General features: G+C 51.3%; 1 protein-coding gene across 11 annotated transcripts in view; it reads right to left on the bottom strand.

Moving 5' to 3' along the window:
* Positions 1 to 7,854: 7,854 nt before the first annotated feature.
* ATG16L1 (autophagy related 16 like 1) overlaps positions 7,855 to 20,766 on the bottom strand; it is a 42,166-nt gene continuing 29,254 nt past the window's right edge. For 4 of the 11 annotated variants that reach the window (XM_021074591.2, XM_021074592.2, XM_084998088.1 and 1 more), the window contains 6 exons: positions 13,541 to 13,661; positions 13,180 to 13,285; positions 11,434 to 11,583; positions 11,270 to 11,317; positions 10,382 to 10,483; positions 7,855 to 9,656 (listed from right to left, as the gene is read on the bottom strand). In XM_021074591.2, the coding sequence (XP_020930250.2) occupies positions 9,563 to 9,656; positions 10,382 to 10,483; positions 11,270 to 11,317; positions 11,434 to 11,583; positions 13,180 to 13,285; positions 13,541 to 13,661 (621 nt within the window). In that variant the 3' untranslated portion in view covers positions 7,855 to 9,562. 11 annotated transcript variants of the gene reach the window in all.

The raw sequence follows: 20,766 nt of genomic DNA, 5'->3' as shown, positions 1-20,766 counted from the left end.
ACCACTGCGCCACGATGGGAACTCTGTAAAACTTATGTTTTAACCCTGACTCAGACTAAGAAGAATCATTGGTGCCACAAACTATTAGATGAAGAGTTGAAGGGGAAATGGCTGTTCCTATGCCCCCAAATGATGCCATACAGATCATGACTCATCACGAGGTGCAAAACTAACCACACAACAGCAGATCAAGCACAGTCCAAAGTCAATCTCAGCATCAGCAATGGTGTCAACCAGATGGGATATGTCACTTGTGGCAGCTGCCCGCCATCAAGCCTTTAGACATCACTTTTAGTTTGTAGGAAATACAAGGAATAGAGGAACAAGCTAAATGACACAAAAGGTACCAGATGAATATAGAAAGTGGCTGGTGACTTTCATAAGTCAATACTACAGAAAAGAGATGCACTCGATCTTTTAGACACCCGAGGGTCTCAGCACCCAGATGTGCTGTGTAGTTTTAGTGGGGTAAATAGGATGTTCGGGACACGGTGGATCCACTGGGAGAATCTGAATGTGGGCTAATAATGTATCTGGAATCTGCCATTTCTGACAGGTAGGGTGGGAGTTATTGCACTCGGAAGGCGAGTCTGCAACCGAACAAAAAAGGTCCTGAGATGGTATGTGAGTATGATCACATTTTGCAAACACACTAGGCTATGTGTGGACATATGTGCACACACGTGTCTTCATACCCATTACATGCATAGTCTTTGAGGGTATGTGCCAAGGAGCTGACACTGGTGGTCTGCGTGAAGGGATTTTTTTTTAACGGCCACACCCACAGCATATGGAAGTTCCTGGGCCAGGGACTGAATGTGAGCGACAGCTTCAACCTAGGCCACACTGCCTTAACGCGGGGCCCTTAAGCCACTGTGCTGGGCTAGGGACTGAACCCGCCTCTCTGCAGCAACCTGAGCCACTGCGGCCAGACTGCTAACCCACTGCGCCACAACGGGAACTCCTCAGGTTTTGTTTTTAAGAAATCTTCTCTTGTCTGTTAAAAATACAAAGGGGAGAAATGAGAGAAATAAGGACACCACTGTGAGTTTTTTCCCCAGAACGAAATGTATTCAGTACATAGGATTGCTCTTTATTCTGAGGTTATGAGGTTCTAAATTTTGGAATATTAAAATTATCCTTCTTCCTCCCAAGCTTTGAGGCACACTTTACACACACCCAAATTTACCCACTTTAAGTGCACAGTTTGATGAGTTTAACCACCACTATGCCCCAGACACATCAGGCTCATCACTCCTAAAATTTCCCGGGCACCCATTTCGGTCAACTCCCCAACCCAGGTAATTACTGATTTGCCTTCTGCTACTAGTTTTGCATTTTCTAGAACTGATTAGGACTTTCTAGCCTACAGAGCAAAGTGGGAATAATTTAATAAACACTCACATAGTCAACATCAAGATTATTGCACTGCATGTGCTCATCTATCTCAAAGGCCTTTTTCCTTTTGAATCATTTGAAAGTAAACTGCAGGAGTTGCTGTCATGGCTCAGCGGTTAACGAACCCAACTCGCATCCATGAGGATGCGGGTTCGACCCCTGGCCTCGACCAGTGGGTTCCCGTGAGCTGTGGTGTAGGTCGCAGATGCAGCTTGGATTGTGTGTTGCTGTGGCTGTGATGTAGGCCGGCGGCAAGCGCTCCGATTCAACCCTTAGCCTGGGAACCTCCATATGCTGTGGGTGTGGCCCTAAAGAGACAAAAAAAAAAAAAAAAAAAAAAAGTAAATTGCAGATATCAATGACACTTTACCCATAAATATTTTAGAATGCAGATGCTAAGCATAAGGACAAAATGTCCTTCCTTCTGTAAAATAAAAGATGAGTGCAGATGGTAGTTTAGGGAAAAAATCCTTACTTGGCCAAAATAAAAAGTTGTCTACCTCTTTCTACAATTATTCTTTTTCCTTGTCTTTTTGGCAGTGCCCAAGACATTCGCAAGTTCCCAGGCCAAGGGTCACACCTGTGTCGCAGCAGCAGTAATGCCAGACCCGCAGCACACTGAGCTGTCAGAGAAACCCGCTTTCCGCAGTTTTGTTGGAAATTTACTAGTGTACGGGATCTCAGTCTGGGAACCACTGGCTCTACACTCCTTTGCTCTGGGTGGGCGTCTGGAGAGCAGCAGCCACAAACCCTGTGTTTCACCTCCCGATACCAAATGCAGTTCCAGCTCCTGGGGGTGGCAGGGGAGGATGTGCAGCTAAGAAGCTTAGGGGCTTTGGGACTAGGTTATCGTCTTAGGGGTTTATTAGGGCACGCACAGGAGGAAAACTGGTTCACTCTAACCATCAACTACAAAATGAAACCCTTGTGTCCTCATTGCCTTAGTTTTAGTGAAGCATAGCACTCGGTAAGTTTGAGGCAGCAGTTTTTTATGAAGATTGCCAGGGCATCAGAGCTTTAAAAAGCCACCCCAATTCCAACATGGACCACTTAGTCAACTGGCCTTAAAACTAGAGGGCTGTTGGGAGTTGCCTTTGTGGCTCAGCGGAAACAAACCTGACTAGCATCCAAGAGGACGCAGGTTTGACCCCTGGCCTTGCTCAGGGGGTTAGGGTTAAGGATCCGGCATTGGCGTGAGCTGTGGTGTAGACCAGCAGCTGTTGTTCTGATTTGACCCCTTGCCTGGGAACCTCCATATGCTGTGGATGCGGCCCTAAAAAGACAAAAGAGGGGGGAGGAGTGCTGTTGTCATGGGTTGGGCTGGCTAATATCTGAAATAATAAATGGAACCCCATGGGCAGAGACCCTTGAAAACCCTTGAGTCTACATTCCATCCCTTGCTATGATCTCCTCTACAACATCCACAGGAATTGGTTGCATGCTTCCAGGGAAATCACTACTACTTTTCTTTGAAACAGCGTGAGAAAATTTCTTGTTAGGGCGGAAATGAACCTCCCTTCTAATTCTCTGCATTGCTCTGAGTTAATCCAGTCTTCCCACGTGTCAGTCTTTCATGATTAGAACACAGATGCTCAAGCTTCATGGGCAGTGGAACCCTCTCACCAGTGGGGTCTGAACCCCAGAAAGGTTTCAAATGCCTGTCTTGAGACATGGTGCTGAGAATGGTACTTAATGCTCCAGGTTTCTGTGCAACAGCAGCAAGTTGTACAAACAGCCCAAGGCTGGAGTCCTGGACCTTGCGGCCCGCTGACGAATCCACTGGGATCTTGAGAAACGAGCTTGGCCTCCCTGCTGCTTCCTATCCTCCGTCTGCAGAAGTCACGCCCATGACCTGTCCTGCCCTGCCCTGTAGGGTCAGGGGGATGTAGCAAGTGGGCAGGTAACCCCGTGAAAAGGAGCCTGATGGACTTTCTTTCATCCTCTCCGAGGTGAGGAGGCTTCTTCATCCTCTGGTCCTGCCCATGTGTCCCAACACCAGAGGGGCTTCAGTGGCAAAGAGAATTTGGAGCAGACTGCAAATTGAGCTGCTGTCTCCTGAGGCTGAGCAAAATCAGGGAGACGCTTTGCAGAGCGGTCCGTTACAGACAATGTTTGCGCCCCCCCCCCCCAGTGGAAGCCCATTTAGCTCCCAATATGACAGTATTTGGAGGTGGAGCCTTAGAATGAGGTCACAGGTGTAGCTCCCAGGAGCTCCACTCTCTCTGTGCACAGCAAGCGCCGCCGTGAGCCCAGCGCTTAGGGCAGAGAGGCCTGGGGGGCGAAACCCCAGCCCCTGGAAGTGGAGGCATCTCTTGTTGTCTGAGCCATTCAGCTTGCAGTCTTGTTATGCAGCCCAAGCTGACCAAGACAAGGGCCCACGCTTTTCTAGACACATCAACTGTTAGAGATCAAAAGCTTGGGGTGGGGGGGAAGACACTAATCCAGTTAAGAAATACTCTTTTGGGGGGGGTGTCTTTTTAGGGCCACACCTGTGGCATATGGAGGTTCCCAGGCTAGGGGCTGGATGGGAGCTGCAGCTACCGGCCTACACCACAGCCACAGCAATGCCAGATCCAAGCTGTGTCTGCAACCTATACCACAGCTCACGGCAACAGTGGATCCTTAACCCACTGAGCGAGGCTAGGGATTGAACCTGCGTCCTCATGGATACTAGTCAGATTCGTTTCTGCTGAGTCATGAAAGGAGCTCCAAGAAATACTCTCTTGTGTTGAAACTAGATAGTGGTGGTTTTTGTACAACACGGTGGATGCACTAAATGGCACTGAACTGTATAGAACAATAGTTCTATGAAACAATATTTACCAAGTGGTTGAACCTGACATTTAAAACTAGTCTCCCTTCCTCTTCCTCCAGCTGGTTATGATCCACTTGTTCTCTTCCTGCTGACCCGATCCTACGAAATAAAGCCCCGAGTGCTCACTCTGGGCCAAGCACCACAGCAACGCTTCAGGGACCTTCCTACCTAGAAACCAGACTAGCCATCGCCTTGCGGGCCTGGCTCACAGGCATACCAACCTATCGCCTCTCTTAAGTCCATTTCTTTGGAAAAACGACGGCCAAGCCCCAAGTCCCTGCTCTCTTCTTCAGGTCTCAGGGTCGGAGCAAACCCAGAGCCTGGCACACACAACCTGCGGGGCTGATGTTCACTGGGGCACAAACCTATGGCTTTTTTTACAGAAGAAAAGTCAACCCAAGCCAGCGTGGGACATTTAAAAAAACCAGCAAGAGGTGTGGTTTTAGAAGAAGAGATTTGAGAGGCAGAGAAGAGAATGCAGACCTCTCTGCGGACAACTGCCAGAACCGCCGCCCTGACGCCTGGTCTTGTTCCCACTGCTGGGCAGCGCCGCTCAGAGGCAGGGCTGGCTGCCCTGCCATCTGCTCTAGCCAATAATAGGGTGAACCAAGCCACCAGGCAGAGGGGGACAAGTGCTGGCACAGACGCTTGCCTTCTTGCTGCATCATCCTTGCTGCATGTGCTTAGGGCACATCAAAGCCAGACCGGACCAGACCACCCTCTGCCATTTATTCTAAACCCAGCAGGCTGGGCCCACGCACACAGCCGGGAGAAATAATGGCTGTTTCAAACCATTACACTTCACGGCATTTGTTATGCAGCAAAAGCTAACTGGATCCTGATTTAAACAAGCCAATCAGAAAAAGCACATTGTTAAAACCACCAGGAAAACTTGACCCTGGCCTGGATAGCGGACGTCACTGGGATGAAATCATGGCACAGGCTGATTTATGGGAAAGATGACATGCCTGCAGTCCATTGTCAAATACCCTGGCAAAATTGCAGGGGCAGGTAGGTGCACAGGGACCGGGCTCACCAGCCTTCCTCTGCGCCCTTGGCTTCTAGGATGTGGATGTTCTCACAGTGCCTGCCAGTCAGGGTTGAAGGTATGAGGGCAGCATGGCCCCTGTAAGAGTCACAGAGGAGAGCGGCTCAGCGGAAACCCATCTGGCTAGCGTCCATGAGAGCTCAAGTTCAATCCCTGGCCTTGCTCAGTGGGTTAAGGATCCAGCGTTGCCTTGAGCTGTGGTATAGGCTGCAGATGCAGCTTGGATCCCATGTTTCTGTGGCTGTGGTGTACACCAGTGGCTACAGCTGATTTGACCCCTAGCCTGGGAACCTCCGTATGCCACGGGTGCCGCCGTAAAATGACAAAAAATAAAAATAAAGAGGATGTGGAGTGGACATGGGAAAGAGCTCAGGAGCGCAGACGGGAGTCAGTGGGGCTGAGAGCCAGCGCCCCCTAGGGGAGGGAGGCAAGAATCATCTGGATCCAAGTCCAATCTTTTACCGTCCCACTCACCCTGTTTCTACAGAATCTATGCAAGTATGGATAGTTTACTTCACTCAAGATTTCCAAAGTATATTGGCTTGAAAATTTGGGGCTCCTAGAGAGTGGGCCTTATAGTAACACACAAGAGGAAAGACAGAGTGGGGTAAAGGGACCAGCACGGCCGGCTCATCCTTGCCCCTGAAGCAGGAGGTGGGCAGCTGAGGCCGCCAAACAGCTGCTTGCTTAGCAGGGAAGCTCTCCCCCTTTGTGAAATGTGCTACACTTCAGATCTGACAGAATTTGAGAGCTATAGCTTCCTTATAACTGCCCAAGGCATCTTATAAAAACAAAGTTTGTGGTTTCTGCAGGTCAGCAAGCAGTCTTGCACTAGCCTGTACTGCTGCCATTCCTCCGCCCAGGTGGTCAGCCTCAAGCCTGCATTTCAAAACGTCTGATTCCCCAGATCATAGCTGATCCTGGTAGGGCCGTGGACGGAAGACACCTGCCTACCTCGGTACTCTCCGAATCCGGGAACTTTCCAAAAAGATGCCACCAGGGCCTGAGTTGGCCCCTCCCCACTGAGAGCAGCTTCCTCCACTCACCCCAGTATCCACACAAAACTTCCTGTGTCAGGAGGTCAAAGACATTCTGGGGCTTGATAAGATTTGTAGGAGAAAAGCCAGTGTGTGGACAGCATGTGCTTTATAAGGCGCCCAACCTGATTCATCTTGCTGTTTGGGAAACGACCTAGGGAATACACAGTATCTTAAAAAAGTCTTTAGGAGTTCCCTGGTGGCTCAGGAGATTAAGGATCTGGAATTATCACTGTTGTGGCCTGGGTTCAACCTCCGGCCCTTGGAACTCATAACATGCCACAGGTGCAGTCCCCCACCACCAAATGAATTATTAAAAAAATAAAAAGTCTTGGAAGTTCTGGCTGTGACTCAGTGCTAACGAACCTGCCTACTACCCATGAGGACTCAGGTTCGATCCCTGGCCTCACTGGGTGGGTTAAGGATCTGGTGCTGCCATGAGCTGTGGGCGTAGGTCCACAGCTGTAGCTCCGATTAGTTCCCCTAGTCTGGGAACTTCCACCTGGCCTGGGTGTGGTCCTGAGAAGAAAAAAAATTTAAAAGTCTTTAAAACTCTCAGCTTAAGATATGCTAATGTCGAGATCAAAGCCCACAACATGGGGGAGCACGCCAGCTCTAGCCAGCTGGGATTCAGCAGGGAAATTAAACTCCCACACCCACCTCCCACCCTGAGCCGTGGAACCAGCAGCAGTGGGGGAGGGTCAGGATGATCTGAGATGAGAACCTGAAGCGGCTGGAAGTAAATTCTGCCACACCATTAACCCAGTGGAAGCCACACCATTAACCCAGCCACGGCAGTTGGGTGACCTCAACAGAGCTTCCGCGTAGACGGGTCTCAAACAGAAATATCTTTCTTTAAGGCAGAGAACAATCATACTTCCCTCCAAGGTCAAAGAAAACAAGACAATCAGAGGCCGCCACCATACCTGCTTCCAGGCCTTTTTTTAACGATGACTTAGCTCCTCGAAGGTCACAGCCATGGGCTCCTCTCCTTCAGCTTTCCGAGACTCTGGATCACGATGGAGTCCTGACGTAAGCTGCTGAGCTACTAGGTGGTGAAAGGACTGGACAGAGGTCCCCGTCGGGGGTGGTGGTGGTGGAACATTCCAGGGAGACACTCATTTGTTATGGCACAGAGCTGCCTCCTAGGGAGGAAGTCCAGGCCCATCAGCTATGAGGCCTGGGGGCCGGGAGACGCCTGCAGCTTCACCATCAATCCCACAGACAATCGCCAGCGCGGGGACCTGGAGCCCTCGTCGTGCCTGCCTCAGCGTGGAGCAGACCACAGGGTGACATCAGCACACGGGCTCTCAGAGGACAGCTGCCGAAGTTCTGAGACCTTTTTCCAGTTTCCATGAAGGTATGTAAGGGAGGTGACGCTGGAACGCTGATGTTTAGGTGGTGCTGACTTGCGCTTAAATGCGGAACAATAAAGACAGACACTGGCCAAGTGTCAGCCGTTTACAAATGAACGAGTGCCAGGAAAATGAGTGAAAGAAATAGCGTCTTGCCCTTAAGCATACAGAAGAGTAAAATAACTACCCAGAGGCATGGAGTTTGAAAAGTATATAACAGATTTTTTATTTACAATCAAGTTCTGTTGGGCAACGTAATTAAATAAATAAAAGATGTGCCCTGGCCTGTGAATTTCAACTCCCCTCAACACAAGTTCTCTGAACAGCAAAGGGAAAAGGGGAGACGAGGGCGGGGCAAGAGGGCAAACGGAGCCGCCCCACCAGACCCACCAGACGGGGAGGGGCACTCCGGCCCTTGTAGCCACGACGGTCCAGAGAACAGGTGTGGAGGGAAAAAAAATAAAGTGCAAATGAGTAAGTGATAAAAACATTGGTGTTTCAGTCACTCAAGGAACTAAAATTTTATAAACAGGTAAGATGGTAAAGATAAATGTTTAAAAAAAACAAAAACAAAAACTGCCGCAGGCCAGGTCCCCCCACACCCCAGCCTTGCTCACAGCTCTCAGACGGCATTCGTTCTCCTGCTTCCTGCGCTGAAGCACCGAGGGCAGGCGTATTGCACATAGGCTTGGCAAAGGGGCAGCAGCCTGGCACCGGTGGCCCCAGGCTAATACATTCGAGGCCTTCTATCCCACATCACCCAGCACAGCTGGAAGGCCGTGACTCGCAGCTTCTGAGAGGACACGCCTACCTCCTAGGAGTTACAGGTGGATTCGGGAATATTCTTCAGCACACCCACTTCTGTGGAAAAGGGGGTTTGCACTTCTTCTCCTACCTACCCCTCCCTGCCCTTTGGGTCTTTTGTCTTTTCAGGGCCGCACCCGGGGCATGTGGAGGCTCCCAGACTAGGGGTCCAATCGGAGCTGTAGCTGACGGCCTATACCACAGCCACGGCCATGCTGGATCCAAGCCGTGTCTGTGAACTACATCACAGCTCATGGCAATGCCAGATCCTTAACTCACTGAGCGAGGCCAGGGATCGAACCCGTGTACTCATGGATGCTAGTTGGGTTCGTTAACCACTGAGCCACAACAGGAACTCCCGCTTTTTTTTTTAAATAACAAATTGAGATTTCTTGACCAAAAAATAGATATGTAGAATTAACTGTATGGGGGGCGGCGGGGGGGGGGGGGGGTGTCGGAAGAGGAGTTGCTTTCCAAGACCGGTTTAGGACAGCTCGGGACATTCCAGCCGTGATGGATGAGATCAGAATAAGGGCCTCCTAACAGACACAGCCCAGCAGGGAGGACCGCCGTCCGCCGTGTCCGAAACAGGGCCAGCCCCTGTGGGCTGCGCGACGGCAGGGGGTATCCTGTTGGGGTTTCTGTCAATCCAATGATGAAAGCAAGTTCCCTGGGAAGATCACCCCGGGGTGACGGGACGTGCATCAGGCCAGAGCCGACCCTGGAAGGACGGGGAGAGCGCAGGGGGAGAACCAACACCTGGGTGCGGGCACGTTTTGGCACTGCCGCCCTGGGAGGAAGCATCGGTGCCCGCGCTCGCCCCGCGAGGTACAGGAGATCAGAGCCAGTAGTGTTTCCCACCCGAGCCGGGCAAGGACCGGACCCCCTGCCGAGGGACCACAGTGTCAGATTTTTTCAGTGTTACTCTTTTGGGTCATCAGAGACCTCAGCCATGACCCTCAGGTCACGGGCCGCCCACCGGGCCCCGCGGCTTGCGCTCTCCTCTGGGGTCACAGCCACCCCCACCACGCCACCTGCCGGGACAGCGCCGTGGGGCCCTCGTGCTTTTCCAGCTCCGGATCCGCTCTCTCCTGAGGAGGCGCCGTCAGTAGTCGGACCACAGCACAGCTTTGCTTCCTTTGTCCACACTGGCGACGTGGGCGCCGGAGGGGGACCAGGCCACTGCGTTGATGGGCGAGCTTCGAAGGGAGAGATCGGAACGCGGGTGAGACCTCAGCGGGCCAGCAGCAGGCGCCTCGCCACCGGGAAGCCGCGCTTCCCGACACCCGTTTCCCTGGCCGCTGGGGCTCCCGCTCATGGGCGGCCCTCCGGGCAAAAGGACGTGGAGGAAGCCCACCCTGACGGCAGGAGGCAGTTCTGGGACAAGAGGAGCCAGGCCTCGTCAGGTGCACCCTGCGGGAGTGGCTCTGAGGGACTCAAGCAAGAGGGACCCACAGGCTCAGACAGCAGCCGCGAGGGCGGCACGGGGGCCACTGGGTCTGCGGTCTACGCGCAGCTGGGCTTGGGGGACAGAACACAGCTAAGAGGAAGGGGAGCCTGGGGGAAGACAGAGAGGACAGGAGGCAGTGCTCCCCGGCAGTCACTCTCCTGAGGAAAGGGACCCCAGGGGAGAAGGGGAGGCGGAGAGCAGGGGCCGTCTGAGGAAAGAGCCAGACCGTGTGGCCCGAACCCTTGCTCCAGCGGCGGCCGTTCCAAGGCTCTAGGGGCCTGGTCTGTGCTACAGACAAGCAGAGCGCTGCTGTCTGCTGTCCGGTGCGAAGGGCCCTGCTTCTCCCCACCGGCCCAGCGCACAGCAGAGCTCGCGAGCCGACGCTGCCCCCAGCGGGTGGACTAGGGTCCACGCCCCAGGAGGAAGTCACAGGCCTGCTCACACCCTCAGAGGGGCTGACAGCACGCATCTCACCTGTGATGCTTTGAAAGGACCTTCTCCACCTTCCCGGAGAGCACACTCCAGACGTAGAGAGAGCCCTCGGCCGAGCCCGCTGCCACGTAACTGCCATCAGGGCTGGAGGGACACACAAGACAAGAAATGGCATTCGCTGTCCAGCCCAGGACCTCTCCCCAGGAAGTCACGCTCACTCTTCATCTGTGAGTCACACAGGACCAGTCTGTGTGCCCAGAAACCAGAAGATACGATTCACAACTGATCTGGCCGAAGAGGCGTCTCCCTGTCACCTCGGCCTCACCAGCTAGTGAAGACTGATGCCCCCACATTACTTCCTGGGGCCTAAGCCCCAGGCCTTCTCTCAGGCTCTAACACAGCACACTGGGAGGCCAGCGTCAACCTCCGAGTGCTTTCTCGGAGCTGATGCTCTCGGAGACGTGGCTCAGCGAGAGCAGGAAAGGACGGGAGCATCCGTGATGGAGAAGCTTCTCCACAACCCCGGAACTGGCCACGGCAGTGTATTCAGGAGACCCGCCACGCACGGAAGACGCGAGGACCGGGAGGGGAGACGGCCGCTGTCCAGAGCGCCTGCTCTGCTCTGTTCCAGGGCACCCTCCCCACCTTTCTCTCAAAAGAGCTCTCAGGTCAGTGAGGAAAGACAGGGAAGCAGACGCACCGGAACGAGCCCACGAGCGACCCGCAGCTTTTGGAGGGGGCCCCTTTTCACGCCCTCAGAAGAGGGCACCGGAAAGGAAGGGGTGGGACTCCTGGACTGAACGTGCAGGCTCGTGCTGAGACACTGCACAGGCCGAGCTCATCCCCCAAGGGGAAGCTGGCCGAACGCTAACCTTGGCCATGAGCCGTGCTGGAGGTGGGGTGGGGGTGGGGCGGGGGAGCGTCACTAACCTGAACACGACCCTCGTCCAATCGGAGCCGCACTTGAAGCCAGGTGCGCTGAAACAAACACGGGACACCATGACCGCGGGAGCCCTCGGCACCCCCGCCTCCTCCCAGCGCCCCGCACACCAGCGAGACCTGCGCGAGACCCGCTCCAGAAGGTCTTCAGGTACCTGAACGTCTGCCTGACGGCATTAATTCGAAGGTCAATAATTTTTAGCAGGTCATCACGAGAGCAGCTGAGGAGTTCGGTTCTTTCTGGGTTTAAATCCAGGGCAGTAATCTTTCCCAAGAGCTCCATCTCTCGGACGATGCTTTCTGATCTACAGACAAGACAGGAAGTCTGAGAAAGTGCAACGCAGAGAGGTCAGAACTACTCCATCCATTCCAACCAGGATGCCAGGCCATGGAGAAGAGCCATCCAGCGAGGATGCAGGATCCTCCCAGCCCCACACAGACAACCTCGTGACTGCTCTTACTCCCCATCAATTAATTATTCTATGAGTAGTTCTGAGCCTTCAGACCCTGAACTTTGGCAAGAAGTTATTTCCTTGCCCATTTCCGGAATGACATGGGGACACCCTACAACCCATCTTCTTCCTTCTACTCCCCTAGTTCTCCTCTGGCTGCAGCGCCTACCCGGCCCCGGTCTGTGAACAGCAGTCCTGGGCTCAGCCCTGATGCTGACGCAAACGAGGCAGGTGACAATCACTCTGCAGTCATTCTGTCGTCAGCTTTCAAAGCGATGACTTCCCAGCCCAAACCACAACCAAGTAAGAATTTATCGTATTGATGCTGCCTCACTTCCACGGAACGTGGGGTCTCCACCTGTCCAATTGGGGGTGAACCAGGAGGAGCCTTCTAAAATTCCACAGTTCAGCTAACCAGTAACCCACAACTAATCACCAACCACCTCCCTCCTAACCAACCAGGCTCATCTTAATGGGACCCCTGCTCCTTCTATCCCCCCCCACCCCCCGACTCCCAATTCTGGCCACGCCTCCGTGGGCTGCGTCCTAAGCGCAGCCCTCCTGCTGCTTTTCACTGCAGCTCCGATCAATCCATTCTCATGGGATGACTTCTCATTTTCGCTCCTATCCAACCTCTCAACAATTGTTTTCCAAGTGTCTATCAGAAACCCCAAACGTTGCCCTTTTCTGAACTTGCCCACTGCACCCTCTTCCTAAATCCGTCACGTATTCTCCATTGTGCTTTACCTCTCCCTGTGCTCCCCTCCACGTCCAACCTGCAACCAGCCCTGCCCTCACTCCCCCTTGAAGCAATTCCCACCTCACACCCGCCTCTACTGCTTTGAGTTCAGATCCTCAACAACGCTTTACTGGTCTCGCTGGTCCCCCCAAACTGTAAAACTGCCACCAACATAACCTACCAGCCTCTCGTGGAGCAACCCTTTGCTAAGCGCCCAATGGCTTTTAGGATCTGGTCATTCACAAAGGGCCTCTAAAGCGCGTGGCCATCGGATCCCCTCTCCTCTGCCCCCATCTCCTCGCCCTGCCAGGCTGCCCCGTTCTGGTCTGGGATGTCTTCCAGTGGCTCCTCTGCCATGGAAACCTCCTCACTTCTCAAGACTCATCTTGAGATGGTCTCGAACATCCCTGGACAAGGCCACCTGGCCCCGCTTCGGCACGGGCGTGTCCGCTTTCCCGACTGCACCTGAAGCTACCTGACAATCTCCTTCTTCACCTGTTTACCCAGCAGCTGGCCAAGTGACTACCAGGCACGCAGGCCACGCCCACGGGTGACGTCCCTTTCACGGTAATGAATGTCACACTGGAGAGATAATGTGTACTGGAGCTCAGTTCTGGGATTTTGAAAACACACCCCATACACAAAACCTCACAGTTCTGGCACGTACAGACCCTCTCATCTGCCTCCCCACCAAGCTCCTGGTGTTATACCGGATGTCCCAGAAACGAATTTTCTTGTCGAAGTGTCCACTCATTACACACTGCTCTGTGCAGACAATGTCATTGCAGCTGGAGCCCGCAAATACCGTCTTTATGCCTGAAAGAAAATTGAACAGGAGCATCGAGCAGGGCCCCTCGGCAGCTGTGCACCTGACACCGCTGCCCCCTCCCCCCATTTATTTAAATGAAGCCTCTAACAGGACCAACCATCACCCCATCAGTGCCACTCAATACGCGACTGGACTTGAAATTCAAACTGTCCCACACTCAGTGCAGCTTTTAGTGCAGAAAGAAACACCTCCGCAGTTAACGTCTAACTGTGCATAGACACAGAGAGAATGAATTTCCTCACAGACTTTGCTGCGTAGATCCCAGAGTTTGAGGGTCCGGTCATGACTTCCAGAAACGATACGCGCGTTGTCCAGCAGGAACTTGGCAGAGAGCACTTTGCCGCTGTGCCCCGTGAGCGTGTGCTAGGAGAGAGAACAGCCAGGGTGAGCCTTGGGGCACCACGCTGCCAGAGTCAGCGGCAAGCTGCCAGGGAGCCAGCTTCTCCCAACACCCTGAGATCTGGGCGGAACACTTAGAGACAGAAGGATGAGGAGCTCAGGGAAAGACCCAGAAAGCCTATTTTTGGGTGGTGCCCACAGGTGAGGTATCAAGAGGAAGAAGATAAATCTCCCACCACAAATAAAACTTTAAATATATATATATATATAATTTTATATATATAGGAAAAATCCACCACCCCTCGTACAAACTTCACATGGCCACATCCTCAACAAAAGGCAGGACAGGCGGTGGAACTGCACAGAGACAGTTTTCTACAGACGACACCCAGACGGCCAGGAGACACAGGAAAGAACGGGCCGTGTCGCCAAGCATCAGGGAGGTGCAAATCAGAACCACAAAGACACGATCACCGCGCACCTGTCAGAAAGGCTCTTGCGGAAGAGACAAGAGATAACAAGTGCTGGTGAGGATGTGCAGAAAAGGGAAGCCTCGGCACTGTTGGCAGAAACCCAAAGGAAACTGCTGTGGCCACTAGAGAAAACCATAGGAAGGTCCACAAAAAATTAAAAATGGAAATCCCATATGATCCAGCAATTCTGCTTCGGGCTATTTTCCCAAAGAAAACAAAACCACTAATTTGAAAAGATATAAGCGCCCTTATTTTCACTGCAGCGTTAACCAGAACAGCCAAGATGTGGAAGCAACCTAACAGGCAAATGGATAAAGACATGGTAAATACACACAAGGGAACGTCACTCGGCTATAAAAGAGTGAAGCCTTGCCGTCTGTGACAACGTGGATGAACCTGGAGGCTGTTACACTAAGTGAAACAAGTTAGATAAAGACAATACCAGGAGTTCCCGATGTGGCTCAGCGGTTAATGAACCTGACTGGTATCCATGAGGAAGCAGGTTCGATCCCTGGCCTAGCCTGATGACTTTAAGGATCCGGCATTGCCATGAGCTGTGGTGTAGGCTGGCAGCTGCAGCTCCAATTCAACCCCTAGTCTGGGAACTTCCTTACGCCACAGGTGTCGCCCTAAAACTAACAAAGGACAAATACCATTATGACTTTACTTATACATGGAATTAAAAAGAAATTAACATCTTACAAAACAGAAGCAGACTTTTAGATACAGAGAACAGACTAAGAGGCACAAACTTTCAGGTACAAAATAAGTCATGAAATGTACAGCATGGGAAATACAGTCAATAATACTGTAGGAGTTCCCGTCGTGGCGCAGTGGTTAACGAATCCAACTAGGAACCATGAGGTTGCAGGTTCGATCCCTGGCTTGCTAAGTGGGTTAAGGATCCAGCGTTGCCATGAGCTGTGGTGTAGGCCAGCAGCTACAGCTCCAATTCGACCCCTAGCCTGGGAACCTCCATGTGCCATGGGAGCGGCTCAAGAAATGGCAAAAAAAAAAAAAAAATACTGTAATAACTTCGGCAACAAATGATAAATAAATTTAGATTCACCATCTATATTTATTTACTTCTGCTTTTTTTTTTTTAAGGGCCACACCTGCAGCATATGAAGGCTCCCAGGCTAGGGGTTCAATTAGAGCTGCAGCTGCCGGCCTACACCACAGCCACAGCCACTTGGGATCTGAGCCACATCTGCAACCTACACCACAGCTCACGGCAACGCTGGATCCTTAACCCACTGAGCGAGGCCAAGGATACTAGTTGGGTTACTAGTCAGATTACCACTGAGCCACAACGAGAATTCCTCATCAGGACTCTCTGAGTAAACGATTAAAACTCCTGGGGGGGTTTCAATCAGGTCTCAGCTTGAAATGTCACATCATAATTAAGATATCAGCATTCCCAGCAATCAAATCTCTTTGCGATGAGCTGTGGGATGCCCACATGGCATCTTCCCTGGCTGCCAGGCACACAGGACCAGGTCACCTGCCGTTCCCACCATAGCACCAGTGCAGCCCACTGGGAGGGAGGCGGCTGGGGAGGGACCCGGGCAGTCAGCCCCTCACCGACTTTTCAACAGGATCAACATACTTATGAGTGCAAACCTCAAAGGCTCACTAAGTATTCATTAATATTTTCTTTCTGATTAAAATAAAACCTTTAAAAGATGCTCTGCTAACTCACTGGGTTTCAACCTGGACTCCCGAAGCACAGTTCAGAGTGAACGCTTCAGAAAGCAACCTTTCCTTTCTCTCAGCGAACAGCTCCATTTCAATTCAGGAAGAGAAACCTCCAGGCCACAGGCACTTCCCTTTCAGAAGGAGAAGTCGGCATGGATTCCAAGACTCCTTTCTCTCACATTTAAACATCTCTCAAACTGGAACAGCATCTTACAGTTGCTGCCAGCCAGGTGGCAGCTGTGCTGTACGTGTGTGAAAACTTACCACATGGATTAAGAAAGTTCCAGCAACAAAGCTTCTGTTGAATACAGGACAGGAATAATGCTCAGTATACCTCCTCCAATCTGTACAAACCATGCGGAGAGGTACTTCTCACCCTATGTAAGCTTAGTAAAAAAAAAACCTATTCATCCAAAAGTTAAAGCTTTGTGGACACGCACTGTCTCCTTTCTATGCAAGGAAGAGCGCCTCTCTCAGGTACAGAGAGGAAAAGACATGGCTCGAAAGCGGGCTGTGCAAATGCACTCGTTTTGTTTGCTCTAAATGTATATACTATTTTCATGTATTTCCTGAGAAAATAGCCCTACCAACTCATCCCTGTACTTTTAGCTTTATAACAGGAGCGGTTTTTCCTGCGACAGCTGAAAATACACAGGCTGTGGGGCCGCAGAGCTCGGCCCGAGCACCCTGAGTCTCCAACGTCTGTGGAAGACCACCTCCCTCACGCCGTTAAGCAAGGTGGCCTGTGCACAGAGCCCCGAGGCACAGGGGCGACGGCATTCACTCCCTTCCTTCCTACACCCGCCTCGAGAGTCCTCATAACTGCTTGCTAATAGCTAAGCAATCTTCAAGCAATGAGATTACCATTTGACTGAAACTTCCTTGGCTGAAAGACACCTAGAACACTTTAAAAGTTTCATGATCACACATGATGCTGCAATGAGTAGCTATGACTTATTTCCTGGAATTAAACTGTTGGATTCATGGAATAAAGTTAAAAAAAAAAAAAAGTACGTATTTTCTGGTGCTTTGCATACATTAGCTTGCTTTTAAAAGGCTGGATTCCTGGAAGTTCCCATCGTGGCTCAGTGGTTAACGAATCTGACTAGGAACCATGAGGTTGTGGGTTCAATCCCTGGCCTTGCTTGGTGGGTTAAGGATCCGGAGTTGCTGTGAGCTGTGGTGTGGGTTGCAGATCCCACGTTGCTGTGGCTCTGGCATAGGCCAGCGGCTACAGCTCGAATTGGACCCCCAGCCTGGGAACCTCCATATGCCACGGGAGCAGCCCTAGAAAAGGCAAAAAGACAAAAATAAATAAATAAGTAAATAAATAAATAAATAAATAACAAGTCTGGATTCCTAATTATCTTGTTCTTGATGGAAACCCAGCCAGACCTGCCCAAGGCTGACTGCTTTCATCTCCATGTGCTTAAAATGGTATGGAATTTAGCCTCTTGTAAGCATTCACTTTTATCACTTAAAAATGGATCTCTAGGAGTTCATGCTGTGGCGAAGCAGAAACGAATCTAATCAGTATCCATGAGGACGCGGGTTTGATCCCTGGCTCCGCTCAGTGGGTCGGGGATCCGGCACTGCAGTGAGATGTGGTGTAGGTCGCAGAGGCGGCTCAGATCCCATGTTGCTGTGGCTGTGGTGTAGGCCGGCAGCTGTAGCTCCGATTCCACCTCTAGCCTGGGAACCTCCATATGCCATGGGTGTGGCCCTAAAAAAAAAAAAGAATCTCTAAGTTACTTTAAGTGGATCAAATTTATCTAAAATTCTTTTACACAGTGTTTTTGCTACTTATTCTTAATATTTAATTTCTATTTAATTAAAGAATAAACTATTTTAAGGTTAAGGTTTAAATCTTCCTCTTTGAAACAAGGGCTCACATGAGACGGGGTGTGGGTTCTAGGGCCACAGCAGCCCGAGTCTCCAAACGGAGGCGGCTTAGCACGCTCTCCTCCCAGGCCTCTGCACAAGCTCCCCGGGGCCGTCCACTGTGCGGGCAGGTACCTTTAACACCAACCAAAGACGACTGACCTCGGAAAAGTCCAGAACTTGCGGAGGAGGTTTCTGAAATAAAAACCATCATCCAAAGCGGGTCCCCCCTGAGGAGAAGTGAGCGGGGCGGGTTCTTTAACCCAGTTCCTCAGTTTTGCACTGATCTTTCACATTTTTAAGGGAGTTGAAAACACCCTGCATTGAAAGGAGTCCTCGGGAACACAGGCTGTCTCTGGGACGGCTTTACTAAAAGGACTTTAAGAGCAGCACCCGACCAGCAGCTCCTGCACTCCGGTCTCCCAGACACCACCCCCTCAGCATACGCGCTACGGAGACAGCGACCAGGGCGTGGATCTCGGGTTTCAGACCACGGATGTCCATTCCTGTCCCCCAATGTCCTCTGTAAAGCAGGGTCCAGGGAGGAGCCAGAGCCTCCTAGACAGGGAGCCTACTTACTTCCTGGACCCTGGTGAGGGTTTCATGCCGTTTCTGTGGGTGTGGAGAACCTATTTAAAAAGGCCCCCTATCTCCTTCGCACATTTACCGAGTGTGTGAACACAGCTGGAAGGAGACCAGAGGTCCTGCTAGTCCAGTAAAGGGGGCTGCTCCCGGCACTGGCCCCCCCAGCTTGAGCCAGGGCTGTAGCATCCTCTCCAAGGAAACAGGCCACCCTGTGAACCACTGCACTTGAAAAAAGTCCCTAGGAGGAGTTCCTGCTGTGGCACAGCAGAAACGAGTCTGACTAGGAACCATGAGGTTGCAGGTTTGATCCCTGGCCTCGCTGAGTGGGTTAAGCATCCAGCGTTGCTGTGAGCTATATAGATAGCAGACGTGGCTCGGAACCTGCGTTGCTGTGGCTGTGGTGTAGGCCGGCAGCTACAGCTCCGATTCGACCCCTAGCCTGGGGACCTCCATATGCCGCGGGAGTAGCCCTAGAAAAGGTGAAAAGGCAAAAGGCAAAAGGCAAAAGGCAAAAAAAAAAAAAGAAGAAAAAGAAAAAGAAAAAAGTTACTAATGTTATGAACTGCCATGCAGGTCTCGCTCTGCCTCCAGGTCTTGTTATTTCACGCATCCAAGCTGACCTTCGCCTGTTCAGGATTCTAGCAATTACAAAATATCATCCTGCACTCCTCAACTGTTTGCTTTTCTCCTCTAAAGGCCTAAGATATAAGGAAGGCTCTTCACTAATTAGACAGCTGTGCTGAATCTCAGTCTAGAATAATCCAGGACAACTGAACACAGGAAAGAGCACGGGCCTCGATTCAAATTCTCATCTTTGCATTTGTTAACTCTGTTGCCGTAGGCACTTTCGTGGGCTTGTCTCACCTCGGCTGCCTCATCTACCCACCGCAGGTGGATCCGAGGATGAAAGCAGGAGTGAACACAACACCTCACGACCGAGTCTAACACCCAGAACCACTCCGGTAAAGACCCTGTCTTTACGCAATTAGTGACTACGGAAGTGTTCAACCCTGTCTTAAACTCTGCTGAACAGCTGATGGTCCACCGGAGAAGGCATGCCACAGGATGGACGGCAGCACCGCCAGGAGAACAGGCCAGGCCACCTCTTTCGGGCGTAGGGTGTGGGACCTCAGGACTTCATCTGAAAACTTGCTCAAGCATCTGAACAGATGTGAAGTGCTGCTTGAGAGGAGTCCGGCTCCCTGTTCCTTCTTTCTGACAAGCACACAAGGCAGGCCCTTCAGCTCTCCTAAGAGAACATAGTCCTTGTCATCGTCACACCTCATGCTTTGCACGTAGAGGCGTAGAGGCCTGGATCCTTTCAACTAAGAAGAAAGAAAGATCCCCCCCGCAGCTATGGTCAACTCCTCTTGACAAAGGAGGCAAGAATTGACAATGGGGAAGTCAGTCTCCTCAGCAAGCGGTGCTGGGAAAGCTGGGCAGGTGCCTGTGAATCAATGAAGTTAGAGTGTCCCTCACACCACACACAAATACACCCAAAATGCCTTAAAGACTTAACTCCTAGAAGGGAGCATCGGCAAAACATTCTCTGACAGAAATCACCACGGTATTTTCTCAGGCTAGGGTCCCAAGGCAAAGGAAGTAAAAGCAAAAACCTCATCAAAGTTACAAGCTTTTGCAGGCCAAGGAAACCATAAACAAAATGAAAAGACAACCTACGGACTAGGAAAAAAATATTTGCAAATGATGTGACTGACAGATGCTTAAGTTCCAAAATATACAAACAAACAGCTCACGCAGCTGGAAAAAAAGAAAAGGTCAGAAGACCTAAACTGATATTTCTCCAAAGACGACACAGAGATGGCCAATCTACACATGAAAAGATGTTCAACACTGCTAATTAGAGAAACGCAAATCGAAACTACAAGGTACGACCTCACACTGGTCAGAATGGCCATCACTAAAAAGCCTACAGGGCGATCCCATTGTGGCTCAGTGGGTTACGATCCCATGAGGATGTGGGTTCGATCCCTGGTCTCACTCAGTGGGTTAAGGCTCTGATGTTGCCATGAGCTGTGTTGTAGGTTGCAGATGTGGCTTGGATCCCATGTGGCTGTGGCCAGCAGCTGCAGCTCCATCTGGACCCCTAATAACCTGGGAACTTCCATATGCTGCAGGTGTGGCCCTAAAAAGCAAAAAAAAAAAGTCTACAAATAACAACTACTGGAAAAGAAGTGGAAAAAGGGAATCCTCCTACACGGCTGGTATGAATGTAAATTGGTATAACCACTATGGAAAACAGTAGGGAGGTTCCTTTAAAAACTAAAAATAGAGCTACCATATGATCTAGTGATCTAGTCCTCGGTATGTACCCAGAGAAACCTCTAATTGAAAAGATCCATGCACCCCGATGTTCACAGCAGCACCATTTACAATAGCCAAGACCCAGAAGCAATCTAAACGTTTATCAATCGATGAATGGATCAAGAAGATGTAGGCAATGGAATACTACTCTGCCATAAAAAAGAATG

The sequence above is a fragment of the Sus scrofa genome, chromosome 15, assembly GCF_054392235.1.
Source record: "Sus scrofa isolate SSC_HxYL_T2T_F1_AM1 chromosome 15, Sscrofa_HxYL_maternal_Yorkshire_Landrace_v2.0, whole genome shotgun sequence".
Classification (NCBI taxonomy): domain Eukaryota; kingdom Metazoa; phylum Chordata; class Mammalia; order Artiodactyla; family Suidae; genus Sus; species Sus scrofa.
Note: the sequence above shows the minus strand (reverse complement) of the source record. Positions and strands in the feature narration are given on the sequence as shown.